The 19,663-nt window shown below is 66.6% G+C and overlaps 1 protein-coding gene across 2 annotated transcripts in view; it reads left to right on the plus strand.

Moving 5' to 3' along the window:
* PITPNM3 (PITPNM family member 3) overlaps positions 1–19,583 on the plus strand; it is a 71,772-nt gene extending 52,189 nt beyond the window's left edge. For both annotated transcript variants that reach the window (XM_034647292.1, XM_034647293.1), the window contains exons 15-20: positions 1,085–1,201; positions 1,449–1,597; positions 1,839–1,988; positions 4,111–4,294; positions 6,327–6,455; positions 15,603–19,583. In XM_034647292.1, coding sequence (XP_034503183.1) covers positions 1,085–1,201; positions 1,449–1,597; positions 1,839–1,988; positions 4,111–4,294; positions 6,327–6,455; positions 15,603–15,905 — 1,032 coding nt within the window. In that variant the 3' untranslated portion in view covers positions 15,906–19,583. The remainder of the gene's footprint in view (positions 1–1,084; positions 1,202–1,448; positions 1,598–1,838; positions 1,989–4,110; positions 4,295–6,326; positions 6,456–15,602) is intronic.
* The last annotated feature ends 80 nt before the right edge of the window (positions 19,584–19,663 follow it).

The following is a 19,663-nucleotide window of genomic DNA, read 5'->3' on the forward strand; positions in this document are numbered from 1 at the left end:
GTTGGCCCAGTGTTGCCCCACGACGGACGGTGCAGGCGTCTTCTCGTGCATTTATTTGCATGAGTCAACTTCCCCCCCTCCCCGAGCATTCTTGTAGGGGGCCTGTGGTGCTCCCCGACCCTGTCCAGGTCAGGGTCCCTACCTGCTTCCTCCCCGCGTGCCCAGCGCCCAGCTCAGGGACCCGTGCCCATGAGGGGCCTGCAGCTGAATGCTGGAATTGCATGCAGACAGCGGGGGAGTTGAGAGGAGTCCACGGGGTGCTTCCTGGGCGAGGCTGGGCCCGCCCACGGGGATGGTGGGCTGGCACGTGGGGGCACGCAGAGTCGGAGCGCCAGGGTGAGCCAAGGCCTGGAGGCAGCACCACGGGCTGGACGGGGAGCAGCGGGACGCAGGTGCCACGAGTCCACAGTGCTTTCCAAAGAGGAGGTGGCAGGGCTTGCATTTGACATGGAGCCCTAGCAGGTGTGGGGAGAGCTCTGTGAGGGGAGGGTCACCAGCTTGAGGGATCCGGGTCTGGGAGTGAGGCTGGGGTGGTGGGCGGTCGGGGAGGCCTCCCAGCTGCCGGATGAATGGAACCCAGAAGTGGAAGGATGGGGACATCGGGACAGTTACAGACGAAATGACTCGATGCCCAGAATGCTCTGGAGTGTGGGGGGTGGGGGCCCAGAGCAGCTGTGCTGGATGCGGGGCACACGCGGTCTCATTACGCAGCTCCGTCCACTCCGGTGCGTCCCCCTCTCCCAGTAAGAAGAGAGGGATGGTAAATGGCTGTGGGATGTGAGCCAGGATGGGGAAGGGAGCCCCGGAGGCATCTGGCAGCGTCCAGCCAGGATACGGGAAGGAGGACAGTCGGGATGGCCGCTCCCTCGGGGCATGCGAGACGGTCAGGAGCAGAGCGTGCTTGTCTGTCCTTGGAGACAGTGTTGGGCTCCACCAGTCTGTGTTTCTCGTGGATCCCGCAGGAACGTGGCTCAGAAGGTCCACCTGGGAAGGCGTGATGTGGCAGCGACACGTCCCTCCGGCCGTCCTAAGGATGGTGTCAGGAAGAAGCAAGCTCTGGCTGAACCCGTTTCTGTCCTTTCAGAACGTGACTGCGAACCACCGGGCCAACGACGTGATCGCGGCTGAAGATGGCCCCCAGGTCCTGGTGGGGCGCTTCATGTACGGGCCCCTCGACATGGTGGCCCTGACTGGGGAGAAGGTACGGGGTCCATGCCGTCCCTCGCGGGCTGCACGTGGCAGGAGGGGTGAGGGCTGGGGGCGGGCAGGCCGGGTGGTGGGATCCCAAAGCAGGTCATGGATATGAGCGGTGGGGTGGGGGGTAGGCGCGACCTCAGTGCGTCTAAGAGGCAGGTGGGGCGCCGGGCAGAGAGCTCCCTGGCCTGGCCCCTCAGCCGCACCAGCAGCCCCCGGCCTTCAGGGAGTCCCCCGCCCCCCGCCACGTGCAGGTGGACATCCTGGTGATGGCAGAGCCGTCGTCGGGCCGCTGGGTGCACCTGGACACGGAGATCACCAACAGCAGTGGCCGGATCACGTACAGCGTGCCGCGGCCCCGGCGCCTGGGGGTCGGCGTCTACCCCGTAAAGATGGTTGTCAGGTGAGACGCCGGCACGTGCTCGCGGCCCCACCAGCCGGGCTGTCCTCAAGGCGGGGCCCTCGGGTGCTTCTCCCGCCAGCCCGTCCCCGCCCCTGGGGAGAGAGGGAGACGGACAGGGTCGCCAGCCAGCTTCTCTCCGATCCCGGCCCAGACCGAGCTTGACCCCAGCTGCAGGCTGACCTCCGGCCTGAGGCTAACCCTGACTGGGACGCGCGGCTGACCGCAGGCAGGTGCCTTTCAGGGGCGACCAGACCTTCGCGCTGAGTTACCTCACGGTGCTGCCCCGGGGCATGGAGTGCGTGGTCTTCAGCATTGATGGGTCTTTCGCCGCCAGCGTGTCCATCATGGGAAGTGACCCCAAGGTCCGGCCAGGGGCAGTGGACGTTGTCCGGTGAGTGCTTCCTCCCTGCGAGGGGGTGTCCTTCCTTCCTTTGGGGGCAGGAGCCCGCAGCCCAGGGAGACGGCCATGTGTTCTCTGGGCTGGGAGCCGGGACGTCCTGGTCTCAGTGACTCAGGATCCCCAGGAAACGCCCTGCCTCTCCGTGGACCCCAGCTCCCTGCTCCTTCCCTGGGTCCACTGACTCTCTGCAGTGAATCGGGCCTGGCCTCCTGATCTCTGATCTCGGTCAGGATATAATCAGTGTATTCGGATTGCCTCTGACTGCGAGAAATCCCTCCACGTTTAACAGCCAAAAATAGTTTATCATTCTATATCTCGTGGTTTTGTGGGCTGCCCGGGCTCAGCTGGGATGTTGTCACGTGTCCCCATGACTCGTAGCCCGCGGCCATCTGGGCGGGGGGTTGTCTGCAGGCCCCCTGGGCTGGGGCTCGATGTGGCTTCTGTACTCACGTGAGCTCTTCTGTCCACGTGGCTGCTCCCCGTGGCTAGTCTCCTGGACTCCCGGGGGAAGCTGCAAGCCTTCTTACGACCCAGCCTTGGGCGTCGCAGTGACCTTTCCGCTGCATTCATGGGTCGTCAGTAGTGGCGGGATCCGCCCTGACTCACAGGGAAGGGACCACGTGAAGGTGTGGATGTGGGACACGTGGCTCACCGGGGGCCACCTTTTGAGACCAGCGAATGCACAGTGCTAAGTGGGAGATGGGGGCTCTTACAGCTGACTGGGGAAAGCAGGGCAGGCTTCCTGAGAGAGGTGGCGTTAGAGATAGCCTCGAGGAGGGACGGATGGCTGTTCTCCGTCCACGCCGTCGCACAAAGATTCGCGAACGTAGAAAAGCAGGAAGAAGAAAATATACACCTGATTCTGATGGGCCAGAAAGACGATGCCGGATGACGAGGACAGGGAAGAACAGACTCGGGTGGGGAGCAGGCAGGACGCGGTCAGGACAGCTGCACTCTGGCGGTCAGGTTAGCACGGGGCAAGAGGTGTGGCTGCAAACAGCCCGCAGAGAGGTTTTAGCCACAGAGAAGCGAGAGAGGTGCCACTTTGTCCCCTCCCTGCCCCACTCCACCTCTGCCTCCCTCCCTCCCAGTCCTGTGGGCAAAACAGGGCACGGGCACCAGAAACTGTAACCCAGACCTGCAAGCGAGCAGAACCCCGAGAGCAGGACGGAGCCCGGGCGCTGCCTGCGGGCAATAGCAGCGGTCGCTGTGGGGAGAGCCGACCAGCCTGGGCCCAGCTGCCATCTTGCAGCCCGGGTGATGTCAACAGAAAACACTCTCCTGCTGGGCTGATTCTGCTTGGGAAGCTGGGAAGGCTTCCTGGAGGAGGGGGCCCTGAAAGACAGGGGGATGGGCACGGAGGACAGGACACAAGGCTGTCCAGGGGAGGGGTCCACAGCACAAGGCCTGTGGGCAGCAGAGCTGCTGTATGTGTGGCTGGGGGGATGGACAGTTCAGGGCAGAGCGTTGGGGCCACAGGTGCACAGGGGAGGGAGACCTCAGGACACGGGCAGCCAGGGTGGCTTCAGCCAACGGAGCAGCCGTGGGGTTAGGTCTGTGATTTACAGAAGTCGCCATGTAAACCGCACGGAGGGTAACAAGGGAGCCGAGCCCTCTCGCGAGCACGGGCGCCAGGCGTGTCTGGGATCCACGGCCATTGGCCATAGGACAGCTCTGTGTGGCAGTTTTCCCCCGTGCCCCCACTGTACAGACAGACGGGCACTGGAGGCCTGGGGGCTGCACGGGCTGGGTTGGAGTTGGGGGTGCTGTGAGCAAGGGTGGATAAGCTCACTGAGAGGGTGGGTGGGTCAGATCCTGCCGGTGGGAGGAGGGGCGCTCGGGGCTGGGACAGGAGGGAGGGGGATACGGGGACGGCCGAGAGGCCCCTGGGAGAAGGGGACGGGAGCAGAGGGGGCAGCAGCGGGGTCAGTTGGGGGCGTGGGCATGCGATGTCTGCGGGCCATCTGGGACATGTCCAGGGCTCCCGGGGCTCAGCCCAAGTGTGGCTGTGGAGTCCTTCCGGGGCCGGGCGAGGCTCACGGGGCAGGGGTGGGTGGGGAGCACGGTGCAGCTGCGGGCCCGGGGCCGGACCGGCCGTGCTGTGTGTCCGCAGGCACTGGCAGGACCTGGGCTACCTGATCCTGTACATCACGGGCCGGCCGGACATGCAGAAGCAGCGGGTGGTGTCCTGGCTGTCGCAGCACAATTTCCCGCAGGGCATGGTGTTCTTCTCGGACGGGCTGGTGCACGACCCGCTGCGGCAGAAGGCCATCTTCCTCCGCAACCTCGTGCGGGAGGTGAGTCCCCGCAGCCGGGAAGGGGGGACATCAGCCCGCAGGCCCTGCCGCGTGCTCCTCCCCTCCGCCCTCCAGCCGGAGCCCGCGGCTGGGCGCAGAGCACGTCCGAGCGTCTCGCGGGGTGCCGTCCGCAGGGACCCACGAGGACGGCGAGGCTCACTGAGGCCCCGTGACTCGCCCACCCGTTTCCTCCTTTATCTCCTGCCCCCAAAGCCTGAGCTCTGTCTCTGCCTCTGGTCATTCATTCAGTGGACACCAAGCAGCCACTCTGCTCCGTCCGGGTCCTGCTTCGGGACACCATGTGGTCCTGTCCTCCGGGAGCTGTGACCTGGGGCTGTCCTCGCAGTGGGCCCCAGGCCCCAGCACAGCGTCCCCTGAGGGCTCCCTAGACAGCTGGATCCTGCCTCCCCCTGCTGCATCAGATGTGGCGGACGGGGCCCCGCGGTCTGTGTTCTGGGTTCTGTACTTTGAGAACCACTGATGGAGAGTGGGCCTAGGGGCTCAGGGCAGCCCGCAGCCTTTTTGCGTATGACCCGGACCTAAGAATGGTTTTTGTGGTTTTAAATGGTTGGGGGACAATCAAAAGTAGGATAATGGTTCATGATGTGACGGTGGTAGAAAGCCCAGATTTTTGTGCTCGTAAACATCGTTACATTGGAACATGGCCACGTCGTTTGCTTACGTGGAATTAACAGTGGGCGTAAGCATGCAGAGCCTACAAGATCTATTATCTGGGTTTTCATGACAAAGTCTGCCAGTCCCTGATCCAGAGGAAGAAGACAGGTAAACTGACAGCCTCCTGATCCGTGACCAGTACAGGCCTCTGGGCAACCACGGGAGGATGAATGTGGCTTTGCCCGGGGAGGGCAGAGAAGGTTTCTAGGAGGTGGCCCCTTCTGAGCGGAGCCCCGACGCGTCACTGTGAGTTTGGCGAAGAAACAGCATGTGCAAAGGCACTGAGGTAGCCAAGAGCCCGGGCCGTTCTCAGAACAGCAGGCGTCCCAGAGGCTTGTGTGTACAGGGTCAGACCCCAGGCAAACAGGAGCAGAGGCCTGGAGGTCGGCAGGCCTTGAAAAGCTTGCAAACCAGGCCAACCATAAACTCTGCTGAGGGGGATGGGAAGCCGTGGAAGAGTCAGCAGCCGGGTCGTGGCAGTGACTGATAGGGGTTGGAGAAAGATCCCTGTGCCTCAGACAAATGAGGGGCGGGGAGGCCAAGCAAGGGTTAGGCAGACCAGAATCCAGGCGGCGCTGTGGGGATGGAGAGAAAGGCAGGACAGTCAGGGACTTGGGTGGTGGGGGCATCAATTCCCTGTGATGGTTGGGTGGGGGTGCCCTCGCTGCCGGGGAAGTGGCGGTGTGAGCACGGTGTGAGCAGGGAAGGGACAAAGAGGGGCGCCCCTCCCGCTGCACTACAGTCCCTCATGGGCTGAGGAAGTCCCTCGCTGGTTCATAGCTGGGCCACAGTCATCCCCAGGGCCGGGCGGCCGAGGGCGGGAGGTAGGACTTGGGCAGAATTTTTCTGGGGGCAGCTGGCAGAGGATGCGGAACCAGAGCACCGCGGTTCTCCGGCCCCTAGAGGGAAGGTGGACCCCGGAGCAGTTCCTGGGGGCGGAGTGCAGACAAGGATGGGGGCCCTGAGGGCTGAAGCTGTGGGGACGGCGAGGGAAGGATCAGGGGCAGCGTGGGGGTGTTGACCTGCTGAGTCCAGAGGGGCCTTTCTGGGTTCAGTCCTGGAGGCCACTGTCCTTGAAGAAGGCAGGGTGGAGGCCGAGGTGGTTGGTGGGCTGTCCCCAGCCGTGGTGGGACCAGCAGGGGGGACCCAGTGAGCGGGAGTGTCTCGAGGGTGGCCGTGTGAACACCGCAGTCCGGGGTGGTGTGGACGGCACAGGGCTGGGGCTCGGGGCCAGACCCCGGGGGCCGGGGAAGCTGGCCTGGGGTGCAGGGCGGGGAGGGTCGGGACGCTCCTGCAGGGGTGCTTCCTGATGTGGGGTGAGGCCGGCCGGCCCTCCACCCACGGCCCTGTGTTTCAGTGTTTCATCAGAATCAGTGCGGCCTACGGCTCCACGAAGGACATCTCTGTGTACAGCGTGCTGGGGCTGCCGCCCTCGCAGATCTTCATTGTGGGCCGGCCCGCCAAGAAGTACCAAACCCACTGCCAGGTGGGCGGGGCTGGGGCCGAGGGAAGGGGCGGGGGCTGGGCGCTTGATTCTTTGGTCTGCTCAGGCCTTCATTCCGCCAGTGGGTTCATGCCCCGACCGCCCACTGTGGGGCGCAGGGGAGGGCCCTGATGGACTCAGATGCCACGTCATTCAGTCTGGGCGGGGGGCGGGGAGAGGGAAACACAGAGGCCTGATGCATGGCAGGGAGCGTGGGGTCGTGGTCCCCCAGCTAGGAGCAGCTAAGATGGGGCGAGGTTGGTTTTCGGGAATTTGAAGGAATTGTCCAAGAAAGTCTTGAGGTTGGAGGAGCGTTGACGGCAGACAGCAGCAGAGGTCAGGGGGTGACAGAGCAGAAGCCCCAGCTTGTCTGAGTGTGTGGGGAAGGGGGGCGGCAGCCGCAGCGCCTGGCACACGGCCTGTGTCCTCCACTTGGTGGGGGTGAGCTTGTGGTTCACAGTGGTCCCCAGGCTGCAGGTGGAAGGCCCATCCGGGGAAGGGGACGGTCAGGGCAGGCACAGAAGGAGAAGCGGCCGAGAGACACTTTGGAGGTGGGACAGCTTGGAGTCCCTAGTGAACGGGTCAGACGTGGGTGCTGAAAGAGAGGGAGAGCCACAGACGGCACCCGGTTTCTGGGGCGCGGGTGACCTGGCAGGTGCTGCCGTCATAGGGACTGTGAGCATGTTGGAGAAGGAGGGGACTGAAGGGAAGTGATGAGCCTCCTGGAGTGCGGGGTGTGACAGTGACCAGCAGGTGCAGGCCAGAGATGGGGACCCCCCAGAGTGGGACCCGGGGCAGAGACGGTGCCCCCTGCAGACTGTGAACCAGACCAGAGATGGTGCCCCCCAGAGTGGGACCTGGGCCAGAGACGGTGTTCCCCCCCCAGAGTGGGACCCGGGCCAGAGACGGTGTTCCCCCCCCAGAGTGGGACTCGGGCCAGAGATGGTTTCCCCCCCCAGAGTGGGACCCGGGCCAGAGACAGTGTCCCCCCCCAGAGTGGGACCCGAGCCAGAGACGGTGCCCCCCAGAGTGGGACCTGGGCCAGAGACGGTGTTCCCCCCCCAGAGTGGGACCCGGGCCAGAGATGGTGTTCCCTCCCACAGTGGGACCCGGGCCAGAGGAAGGGTCTGCTCCCCAGAGTGGGACCCGGGCCAGAGACAGTGTTCCCCCACCCAGAGTGGGACCCGAGCCAGAGACGGTGACCCCCAGAGTGGGACCTGGGCCAGAGATGGTGTTCCCCCCCCCAGAGTGGGACCCGGGCCAGAGACAGTGTCCCCCCCCAGAGTGGGACCAGGGCCAGAGACGGTGTCCGCCCCCCAGATTGTGAACCAGGTCAGAGATGGTGTTCCCCCCCAGAGTGGGACCCGAGCCAGAGACGGTCCGCCCCCCAGATTGTGAACCAGGTCAGAGATGGTGTTCCCCCCCAGAGTGGGACCCGAGCCAGAGACGGTGCCCCCCAGAGTGGGACCTGGGCCAGAGATGGTGTTCCCCCCCCCAGAGTGGGACCCGGGCCAGAGACAGTGTCCCCCCCCAGAGTGGGACCAGGGCCAGAGACGGTGTCCGCCCCCCAGATTGTGAACCAGGTCAGAGATGGTGTTCCCCCCCAGAGTGGGACCCGAGCCAGAGACGGTGCCCCCCAGAGTGGGACCTGGGCCAGAGATGGTGTTCCCCCCCCCAGAGTGGGACCCGGGCCAGAGACGGTGTCCCCCCCCAGAGTGGGACCAGGGCCAGAGACGGTGTCCGCCCCCCAGATTGTGAACCAGGTCAGAGATGGTGTTCCCCCCCAGAGTGGGACCCGAGCCAGAGACGGTGCCCCCCAGAGTGGGACCTGGGCCAGAGATGGTGTTCCCCCCCCCAGAGTGGGACCCGGGCCAGAGACGGTGTCCCCCCCCAGAGTGGGACCAGGGCCAGAGACGGTGTCCGCCCCCCAGATTGTGAACCAGGTCAGAGATGGTGTTCCCCCCCAGAGTGGGACCCGAGCCAGAGACGGTGCCCCCCAGAGTGGGACCTGGGCCAGAGATGGTGTTCCCCCCCCCAGAGTGGGACCCGGGCCAGAGACGGTGTCCCCCCCCAGAGTGGGACCAGGGCCAGAGACGGTGTCCGCCCCCCAGATTGTGAACCAGGTCAGAGATGGTGTTCCCCCCCAGAGTGGGACCCGAGCCAGAGACGGTGCCCCCCAGAGTGGGACCTGGGCCAGAGATGGTGTTCCCCCCCCCAGAGTGGGACCCGGGCCAGAGACGGTGTCCCCCCCCAGAGTGGGACCAGGGCCAGAGACGGTGTCCGCCCCCCAGATTGTGAACCAGGTCAGAGATGGTGTTCCCCCCCAGAGTGGGACCCGAGCCAGAGACGGTGCCCCCCAGAGTGGGACCTGGGCCAGAGATGGTGTTCCCCCCCCCAGAGTGGGACCCGGGCCAGAGACGGTGTCCCCCCCCAGAGTGGGACCAGGGCCAGAGACGGTGTCCGCCCCCCAGATTGTGAACCAGGTCAGAGATGGTGTTCCCCCCCAGAGTGGGACCCGAGCCAGAGACGGTGCCCCCCAGAGTGGGACCTGGGCCAGAGATGGTGTTCCCCCCCCCAGAGTGGGACCCGGGCCAGAGACGGTGTCCCCCCCCAGAGTGGGACCAGGGCCAGAGACGGTGTCCGCCCCCCAGATTGTGAACCAGGTCAGAGATGGTGTTCCCCCCCAGAGTGGGACCCGAGCCAGAGACGGTGCCCCCCAGAGTGGGACCTGGGCCAGAGATGGTGTTCCCCCCCCCAGAGTGGGACCCGGGCCAGAGACGGTGTCCCCCCCCAGAGTGGGACCAGGGCCAGAGACGGTGTCCGCCCCCCAGATTGTGAACCAGGTCAGAGATGGTGTTCCCCCCCAGAGTGGGACCCGAGCCAGAGACGGTGCCCCCCAGAGTGGGACCTGGGCCAGAGATGGTGTTCCCCCCCCCAGAGTGGGACCCGGGCCAGAGACGGTGTCCCCCCCCAGAGTGGGACCAGGGCCAGAGACGGTGTCCGCCCCCCAGATTGTGAACCAGGTCAGAGATGGTGTTCCCCCCCAGAGTGGGACCCGAGCCAGAGACGGTGCCCCCCAGAGTGGGACCTGGGCCAGAGATGGTGTTCCCCCCCCCAGAGTGGGACCCGGGCCAGAGACGGTGTCCCCCCCCAGAGTGGGACCAGGGCCAGAGACGGTGTCCGCCCCCCAGATTGTGAACCAGGTCAGAGATGGTGTTCCCCCCCAGAGTGGGACCCGAGCCAGAGACGGTGCCCCCCAGAGTGGGACCTGGGCCAGAGATGGTGTTCCCCCCCCCAGAGTGGGACCCGGGCCAGAGACGGTGTCCCCCCCCAGAGTGGGACCAGGGCCAGAGACGGTGTCCGCCCCCCAGATTGTGAACCAGGTCAGAGATGGTGTTCCCCCCCAGAGTGGGACCCGAGCCAGAGACGGTGCCCCCCAGAGTGGGACCTGGGCCAGAGATGGTGTTCCCCCCCCCAGAGTGGGACCCGGGCCAGAGACGGTGTCCCCCCCCAGAGTGGGACCAGGGCCAGAGACGGTGTCCGCCCCCCAGATTGTGAACCAGGTCAGAGATGGTGTTCCCCCCCAGAGTGGGACCCGAGCCAGAGACGGTGCCCCCCAGAGTGGGACCTGGGCCAGAGATGGTGTTCCCCCCCCCAGAGTGGGACCCGGGCCAGAGACGGTGTCCCCCCCCAGAGTGGGACCAGGGCCAGAGACGGTGTCCGCCCCCCAGATTGTGAACCAGGTCAGAGATGGTGTTCCCCCCCAGAGTGGGACCCGAGCCAGAGACGGTGCCCCCCAGAGTGGGACCTGGGCCAGAGATGGTGTTCCCCCCCCCAGAGTGGGACCCGGGCCAGAGACGGTGTCCCCCCCCAGAGTGGGACCAGGGCCAGAGACGGTGTCCGCCCCCCAGATTGTGAACCAGGTCAGAGATGGTGTTCCCCCCCAGAGTGGGACCCGAGCCAGAGACGGTGCCCCCCAGAGTGGGACCTGGGCCAGAGATGGTGTTCCCCCCCCCAGAGTGGGACCCGGGCCAGAGACGGTGTCCCCCCCCAGAGTGGGACCAGGGCCAGAGACGGTGTCCGCCCCCCAGATTGTGAACCAGGTCAGAGATGGTGTTCCCCCCCAGAGTGGGACCCGAGCCAGAGACGGTGCCCCCCAGAGTGGGACCTGGGCCAGAGATGGTGTTCCCCCCCCCAGAGTGGGACCCGGGCCAGAGACGGTGTCCCCCCCCAGAGTGGGACCAGGGCCAGAGACGGTGTCCGCCCCCCAGATTGTGAACCAGGTCAGAGATGGTGTTCCCCCCCAGAGTGGGACCCGAGCCAGAGACGGTGCCCCCCAGAGTGGGACCTGGGCCAGAGATGGTGTTCCCCCCCCCAGAGTGGGACCCGGGCCAGAGACGGTGTCCCCCCCCAGAGTGGGACCAGGGCCAGAGACGGTGTCCGCCCCCCAGATTGTGAACCAGGTCAGAGATGGTGTTCCCCCCCAGAGTGGGACCCGAGCCAGAGACGGTGCCCCCCAGAGTGGGACCTGGGCCAGAGATGGTGTTCCCCCCCCCAGAGTGGGACCCGGGCCAGAGACGGTGTCCCCCCCCAGAGTGGGACCAGGGCCAGAGACGGTGTCCGCCCCCCAGATTGTGAACCAGGTCAGAGATGGTGTTCCCCCCCAGAGTGGGACCCGAGCCAGAGACGGTGCCCCCCAGAGTGGGACCTGGGCCAGAGATGGTGTTCCCCCCCCCAGAGTGGGACCCGGGCCAGAGACGGTGTCCCCCCCCAGAGTGGGACCAGGGCCAGAGACGGTGTCCGCCCCCCAGATTGTGAACCAGGTCAGAGATGGTGTTCCCCCCCAGAGTGGGACCCGAGCCAGAGACGGTGCCCCCCAGAGTGGGACCTGGGCCAGAGATGGTGTTCCCCCCCCCAGAGTGGGACCCGGGCCAGAGACGGTGTCCCCCCCCAGAGTGGGACCAGGGCCAGAGACGGTGTCCGCCCCCCAGATTGTGAACCAGGTCAGAGATGGTGTTCCCCCCCAGAGTGGGACCCGAGCCAGAGACGGTGCCCCCCAGAGTGGGACCTGGGCCAGAGATGGTGTTCCCCCCCCCAGAGTGGGACCCGGGCCAGAGACGGTGTCCCCCCCCAGAGTGGGACCAGGGCCAGAGACGGTGTCCGCCCCCCAGATTGTGAACCAGGTCAGAGATGGTGTTCCCCCCCAGAGTGGGACCCGAGCCAGAGACGGTGCCCCCCAGAGTGGGACCTGGGCCAGAGATGGTGTTCCCCCCCCCAGAGTGGGACCCGGGCCAGAGACGGTGTCCCCCCCCAGAGTGGGACCAGGGCCAGAGACGGTGTCCGCCCCCCAGATTGTGAACCAGGTCAGAGATGGTGTTCCCCCCCAGAGTGGGACCCGAGCCAGAGACGGTGCCCCCCAGAGTGGGACCTGGGCCAGAGATGGTGTTCCCCCCCCCAGAGTGGGACCCGGGCCAGAGACGGTGTCCCCCCCCAGAGTGGGACCAGGGCCAGAGACGGTGTCCGCCCCCCAGATTGTGAACCAGGTCAGAGATGGTGTTCCCCCCCAGAGTGGGACCCGAGCCAGAGACGGTGCCCCCCAGAGTGGGACCTGGGCCAGAGATGGTGTTCCCCCCCCCAGAGTGGGACCCGGGCCAGAGACGGTGTCCCCCCCCAGAGTGGGACCAGGGCCAGAGACGGTGTCCGCCCCCCAGATTGTGAACCAGGTCAGAGATGGTGTTCCCCCCCAGAGTGGGACCCGAGCCAGAGACGGTGCCCCCCAGAGTGGGACCTGGGCCAGAGATGGTGTTCCCCCCCCCAGAGTGGGACCCGGGCCAGAGACGGTGTCCCCCCCCAGAGTGGGACCAGGGCCAGAGACGGTGTCCGCCCCCCAGATTGTGAACCAGGTCAGAGATGGTGTTCCCCCCCAGAGTGGGACCCGAGCCAGAGACGGTGCCCCCCAGAGTGGGACCTGGGCCAGAGATGGTGTTCCCCCCCCCAGAGTGGGACCCGGGCCAGAGACGGTGTCCCCCCCCAGAGTGGGACCAGGGCCAGAGACGGTGTCCGCCCCCCAGATTGTGAACCAGGTCAGAGATGGTGTTCCCCCCCAGAGTGGGACCCGAGCCAGAGACGGTGCCCCCCAGAGTGGGACCTGGGCCAGAGATGGTGTTCCCCCCCCCAGAGTGGGACCCGGGCCAGAGACGGTGTCCCCCCCCAGAGTGGGACCAGGGCCAGAGACGGTGTCCGCCCCCCAGATTGTGAACCAGGTCAGAGATGGTGTTCCCCCCCAGAGTGGGACCCGAGCCAGAGACGGTGCCCCCCAGAGTGGGACCTGGGCCAGAGATGGTGTTCCCCCCCCCAGAGTGGGACCCGGGCCAGAGACGGTGTCCCCCCCCAGAGTGGGACCAGGGCCAGAGACGGTGTCCGCCCCCCAGATTGTGAACCAGGTCAGAGATGGTGTTCCCCCCCAGAGTGGGACCCGAGCCAGAGACGGTGCCCCCCAGAGTGGGACCTGGGCCAGAGATGGTGTTCCCCCCCCCAGAGTGGGACCCGGGCCAGAGACGGTGTCCCCCCCCAGAGTGGGACCAGGGCCAGAGACGGTGTCCGCCCCCCAGATTGTGAACCAGGTCAGAGATGGTGTTCCCCCCCAGAGTGGGACCCGAGCCAGAGACGGTGCCCCCCAGAGTGGGACCTGGGCCAGAGATGGTGTTCCCCCCCCCAGAGTGGGACCCGGGCCAGAGACGGTGTCCCCCCCCAGAGTGGGACCAGGGCCAGAGACGGTGTCCGCCCCCCAGATTGTGAACCAGGTCAGAGATGGTGTTCCCCCCCAGAGTGGGACCCGAGCCAGAGACGGTGCCCCCCAGAGTGGGACCTGGGCCAGAGATGGTGTTCCCCCCCCCAGAGTGGGACCCGGGCCAGAGACGGTGTCCCCCCCCAGAGTGGGACCAGGGCCAGAGACGGTGTCCGCCCCCCAGATTGTGAACCAGGTCAGAGATGGTGTTCCCCCCCAGAGTGGGACCCGAGCCAGAGACGGTGCCCCCCAGAGTGGGACCTGGGCCAGAGATGGTGTTCCCCCCCCCAGAGTGGGACCCGGGCCAGAGACGGTGTCCCCCCCCAGAGTGGGACCAGGGCCAGAGACGGTGTCCGCCCCCCAGATTGTGAACCAGGTCAGAGATGGTGTTCCCCCCCAGAGTGGGACCCGAGCCAGAGACGGTGCCCCCCAGAGTGGGACCTGGGCCAGAGATGGTGTTCCCCCCCCCAGAGTGGGACCCGGGCCAGAGACGGTGTCCCCCCCCAGAGTGGGACCAGGGCCAGAGACGGTGTCCGCCCCCCAGATTGTGAACCAGGTCAGAGATGGTGTTCCCCCCCAGAGTGGGACCCGAGCCAGAGACGGTGCCCCCCAGAGTGGGACCTGGGCCAGAGATGGTGTTCCCCCCCCCAGAGTGGGACCCGGGCCAGAGACGGTGTCCCCCCCCAGAGTGGGACCAGGGCCAGAGACGGTGTCCGCCCCCCAGATTGTGAACCAGGTCAGAGATGGTGTTCCCCCCCAGAGTGGGACCCGAGCCAGAGACGGTGCCCCCCAGAGTGGGACCTGGGCCAGAGATGGTGTTCCCCCCCCCAGAGTGGGACCCGGGCCAGAGACGGTGTCCCCCCCCAGAGTGGGACCAGGGCCAGAGACGGTGTCCGCCCCCCAGATTGTGAACCAGGTCAGAGATGGTGTTCCCCCCCAGAGTGGGACCCGAGCCAGAGACGGTGCCCCCCAGAGTGGGACCTGGGCCAGAGATGGTGTTCCCCCCCCCAGAGTGGGACCCGGGCCAGAGACGGTGTCCCCCCCCAGAGTGGGACCAGGGCCAGAGACGGTGTCCGCCCCCCAGATTGTGAACCAGGTCAGAGATGGTGTTCCCCCCCAGAGTGGGACCCGAGCCAGAGACGGTGCCCCCCAGAGTGGGACCTGGGCCAGAGATGGTGTTCCCCCCCCCAGAGTGGGACCCGGGCCAGAGACGGTGTCCCCCCCCAGAGTGGGACCAGGGCCAGAGACGGTGTCCGCCCCCCAGATTGTGAACCAGGTCAGAGATGGTGTTCCCCCCCAGAGTGGGACCCGAGCCAGAGACGGTGCCCCCCAGAGTGGGACCTGGNGGGCCAGAGACGGTGTTCCCCCCCCAGAGTGGGACTCGGGCCAGAGATGGTTTCCCCCCCCAGAGTGGGACCCGGGCCAGAGACAGTGTCCCCCCCCAGAGTGGGACCAGGGCCAGAGACGGTGTCCGCCCCCCAGATTGTGAACCAGGTCAGAGATGGTGTTCCCCCCCAGAGTGGGACCCGAGCCAGAGACGGTGCCCCCCAGAGTGGGACCCGGGCCAGAGACGGTGTCCCCCCCCAGAGTGGGACCCGAGCCAGAGACGGTGCNGAGACGGTGTTCCCCCCCCAGAGTGGGACTCGGGCCAGAGATGGTTTCCCCCCCCAGAGTGGGACCCGGGCCAGAGACAGTGTCCCCCCCCAGAGTGGGACCAGGGCCAGAGACGGTGTCCGCCCCCCAGATTGTGAACCAGGTCAGAGATGGTGTTCCCCCCCAGAGTGGGACCCGAGCCAGAGACGGTGCCCCCCAGAGTGGGACCCGGGCCAGAGACAGTGTCCCCCCCCAGAGTGGGACCAGGGCCAGAGACGGTGCTCCCCCCCGCCCCAGAGTGGGACCCGGGCCAGGGCTTCTCAGGCTCTGATGCACACGCTTGTCCTGTGGGTTCGCTCACACCCACAGGCCCGGCTGGGGCTGGAGCTTCTGCCTGTTCGGGTCCAGGTCCGGCAGCCACTGCTGGTCCAGAGCCCACACTGTGGGGAGCCGGGGCCTGAGGACCCGGTGGGGGGTGGGCAAGAAGGCTGCTGTGGGGCCAGGACCTGACGGAGTTCCGTGGGTAGGGCTGGGCGATGGGACAGACTCGCGTCTGGGGGACGCAGCGGCGAGCTTCGAGGACGGGGCCTGCCCCAGGTCAGGAATGCAGAGCTCTGGTGAGCCCCGTGGTGCCGAGGGAGGCGCTCAGAGGCTCNGGGGGGGGGGGGGGGTGAGCTCCCCGTCAGCGAGGCCCTGCGAGGGCGGGGGAGGGCGACGCTGGCCTGGCAGCACGCAGCCCTCCCCGCCGACGCCTGTCCCGGCCCCCACAGTTCCTGAGCGAGGGCTACGCGGCGCACCTGGCAGCGCTGGAGGCCGGCCACCGCGCGCGCCCCAAGAAGAACAGCTCGCGCATGATCCTGCGTAAGGGCAGCTTCGGCCTGCACGCGCAGCCCGAGTTCCTGAGAAAGCGGAGCCACCTGCGCCGGACCATGTCGGTGCAGCAGCCCGACCCGCCCGCCAACCCCAAGCCCGAGCGGGCGCAGAGCCAGCCCGAGTCCGACAAGGACCACGAGCGGCCCCTGGCCGCGCTCAGCTGGGCGCGCGGGCCCCCCAAGTTCGAGTCGGTGCCCTGAGGGCTGGGCTGAGCGCAGAGCAGGGGGGCCCTACCGGCTGCCTGCGGGCCGGGAGGGGCTGCGTCGCCCCGAGACAGGCCTTTTCCTGCTTTTTCCCTCCCGTGTCTGTCCAGCAGTGTCCGACCAGAGCGGGGAGGGACCCCCGGGCCGCGAGGGGGAGACCCAGGTTCTCTGTGCAGCTGCGGCTGCCTCCCTGTGCGGTGCCCGTGACCGCAAGCCCGGGTGCGGGCTGGTGTGTGTGTGATCTTGGGGAGCGGCCCTGCCCGGAGTCGAACATCCGGCTGGGTTCCCGAGGCTTCGGAGGGGCCGGGCAGGCCCGCAGGGGAGAAGCCCCCAGGCCAGGGACCAGCGGCCGCTTGCAGGCACAGCTTCCTGGCTGCCTGCTGGAGGGGTGAGTGGCATTTGCACAGCCCTCCCTGCGGCATCCCGGGTCACCATCTTGGGCCTCCTGGATTTCCTGCGGCCAAGTGGCCATTTCCTGGCCACTTCCTGGGAGTGAGAGGATATCCCCTGGGTCCTCCTGTGTTCGCAGTGTCTGTCTACGGCCCTGGGGGGGGCGGGGTCTGGTGCTGACGGTCTGTCCTCCTGCGGCTGTCCATTGTCCCCGTCTTGTCCTTGGTGTTGTCACCATTCTCCCGTGGATCGTGAGGACAGTCATTCCTCTTCCCGGGGTCCTGCCTGGCGCCCTCCCCTGTGAGGCTGAGGCCTTGGGCTCTGGCCCCGCTGGGCTGGCTGTGACACTGGAGCCCATTGCTGGCCCTCTCTGGGCCTTGCCTTCCTTATGGGATCGGACGGGTCTCCCTGCTGAGATTGGTGCGGGTTTCTGACTCCTGGGCTGTCTTGCACTAGGACCCCCCAGAGAGCCCAGGTGTGCACCTTGCACCGGGCACCCCACCAGTTCACAGGAAGCCCCTGTGGGGAGGGAGAGGGATGGGAAGGTGGGAAGGTGGGAAGGAGTCCCCGTTCCACGGGGAGGTTTGCTTTGCACTGATGCCCAAACCACTGTCCCAGGAGCAGGGACATCACCCCAATGGGCACTGATCTGGCTCACCCTCCCCAGCTCTGCTCAGACTGATTCTCCCTCTTGGCTCCTGGAGTGCGCAGAGCTGCGATCTGGCATTCTGGGGGCTCATGTGATTTTGGCTCAAACTGTTGTATTCTCTTCCCTTCCGCCTGCCATTGCGCATGGTTTGGTGCCCTTACCCTTCTCCCGGCTCGTCCCCTGAGGTTGGCGGGGCTTGGCTCCCGGGGTGGGGGGAGCTCAGAGCCTGCCCCAGCCCTCCTGCTGCGAGCCCCTGGTGGGGGGCCCGGGTCTCCTGCACCCCGCTGCTGTCCGGCCGGGCCCACTCCCGTCCCCATGGGCTGCTGTGGCCTCCTTCTGGGTCCCCTCTGGCCGTCCCCGAGGCTGGCTCCGCTCCTCCAGGCAGGGCTGTGTCCTGGCCGGGCTGCCCCGGAGCCCGGACGTCTGTATCCACAGCAGGCACCTGCGTGGGCCCCGTGTTGCTTCCTCTCAGCGTCTACCTCTTGCCGCTCCCGCGTGGCCAGCGTTCTCCCCGACAGCGGCTGCTGGCGGGAGCGGCTGACAGCGCCCTGCGGATGGCCTGGCACAGTGGGCGCCCTGCCGGGGCCGGAGGGGTCCGGGCTCCCAGCCCCGACCCTGCACTCTCCAGGACGCGAGTCTTCTCCCGCATGGCTGGCTCGTGCGCCCCACCTCCAGGGCTGTCTGCACTTGAGCCAGAGCCTCGGGCAGGCCCGCTGGGCAGCTCCGTCTCTGGCCCTGCCTCCCGCGGGCTCGCAAGGGCCACCCCTCCTTCCACATTCCGTCCGTGGGGCGCTCCGTGAGGCACCAGCGCGTGGGGCATAGCCGCTTCCACCCTTTGCAGAGTATGCCCTGGCCGGAGCACGGGCAGATGGTCTGATTCTCTGACGCTGCACCGTGTCCCTTCTGCAGAAGCTGCTGATGTAGGTGGTAAAGTCCTTAGTGGGAGTTCCTCCTTCCCGAGTTAGGCTCCCTCTGCCCCGCGAACCCCAGGCTGGAAGCCAGAGAGACAGAGACAGAGACAGCGCCAGGACCCTGCCGGGGAACCTGCGACCGTGAGCAGGGTTCCGTGGCCTGGGGTCTGCAGCTGGGATGGGGGACCCAGCAGGAGGCCACTGCCCTTCCTGTCTGGCACTGGGAGGACTCAGGCCCTCGCTGCTGAAGGTGCACAGCGGGGCGCGGTGAGCGGGTCCTTGGGGAGCCCCAGCTGGGGCGCGTGCACAGCAGGGCCTGCAGTGGGAGGCTCCTTGGCCTTCCCCGCGGCTCTGCAAGCACCACACGCTCCCTGTGCCAGTGGCGTGTTCCGTCGTGTCCGTCCACTCCAGTCAGAGAAGAAGCACCGAGAGGTGCTGTTCCCGGGGGGGGGGGGACTGCCTCTCCCCCGGGCAGTGCCGTGACCCCAGTCTGGCTGTTTTCTAGAGAATCCTTCCAGTTCCCGGTGTGCCTGCTCCCTGGGGGCTGGGAACCCCTCGTCCTGCCTGACCAAAGCTCCTTGTCTCTCGTGTGGCATGTTTGTTCCTCCCGATCCAGGGCTGTCCTTGCCCGAGCGCTGCCTGCCGCCTTCCTCCGCACTCGCCCTGCTGCGGGCTGGGGTGCACCCCTGGCCGGCGCCCGCTCTCCTGGCATCATGGGTTTCCTTGGGAAGATCTCGCGCCTCCTCCCTTAGGCTCCACAAAACACGTGTTTTAAAAAGTAGCGTCTTTTCTTGCGTGTGGCTGACGGGCCCTCCTGTCCGGGTGCCGGGCGCGGCCCGGACATTGCTGGGGCATGGGCCGTCTGAAGGACGGGAGGCTGGATCTCAGGGTCTTGAGACGGTCCTTTCACCGCCTTGGAGCCCAGAGTCTGTGCCCCCGAGTGTCCTGCAGGCAAAACGAGGTTCCAATTTTTAAAAGAAAGCCGGCACGAAGCCGGTGGTAGTGGGTCCGAGGGTGGCGCTGGTTCTGCTCGAGTGCCCGCACCCAGCCTCCGAGCCACCCTGCCCGTGGGGAGGAGCCTCGTGTCTTGACCCCGCCTTAAATAACCAATTTCCCGCCGAATCCCGGGGTTTGGGTGCCAGGTGCTCTGGAAACCTATTCTCTGGCTCAGCCGAAAGAAACCGCCCCTTCTCCTTCCCCTCCGTCTGGGTCAGGGGAACTTTCTTAAAGGTCACAGCTAGGGGAACGTCCCCCAGGAGCAGCGAGGCCAGGCCCAGCGCCGGGAAACCACCAGGGTGGCCGGGAGGGACCGGAGTCCGAGCCCACCCTCGCTGGGACGAGGAGCGGCAGGTGACACCAAGGAGGGGCAGGACCGGAGGCAACCCACGCACGGGGACCTCCACCCCGGGACCCCACCGTCCTTTCCTGTTCGTTGACTCCATGGTGGCCGCCTGTCTGACTTGTCCGTGGTCTGGCTGTTCTAAATGTGTGACTGAGTCTTACCTGTGGTGGATGGTTCTGTGGTGAAGAAAGGTTTACCCCACTCCTCGTGGCTGCCTTGTACACGATCCGTTAGAGAAGAAAATGTGAAATACCACATTTCTAACACGACACGCACAGCATTGCGGAGTTAAAAGATTTTTACAACTGGTCTTGATTTTGACGTGAGCTGGTTTTTAACTCTCGAATGTTGTCACTTAAATAAAAACCTTCTTTGCCTTTGAAGGTGTTCTTGGTTCCGAGCTGAGGGGGCGTTCCTGTTTCTCGTGTTCCCCCGAGCCGGGAGCTGGCCGCTTGGCCAGGGG

The sequence above is a fragment of the Ailuropoda melanoleuca genome, chromosome 17 (assembly GCF_002007445.2).
Source record: "Ailuropoda melanoleuca isolate Jingjing chromosome 17, ASM200744v2, whole genome shotgun sequence".
Taxonomy (NCBI): Eukaryota; Metazoa; Chordata; class Mammalia; order Carnivora; family Ursidae; genus Ailuropoda; species Ailuropoda melanoleuca.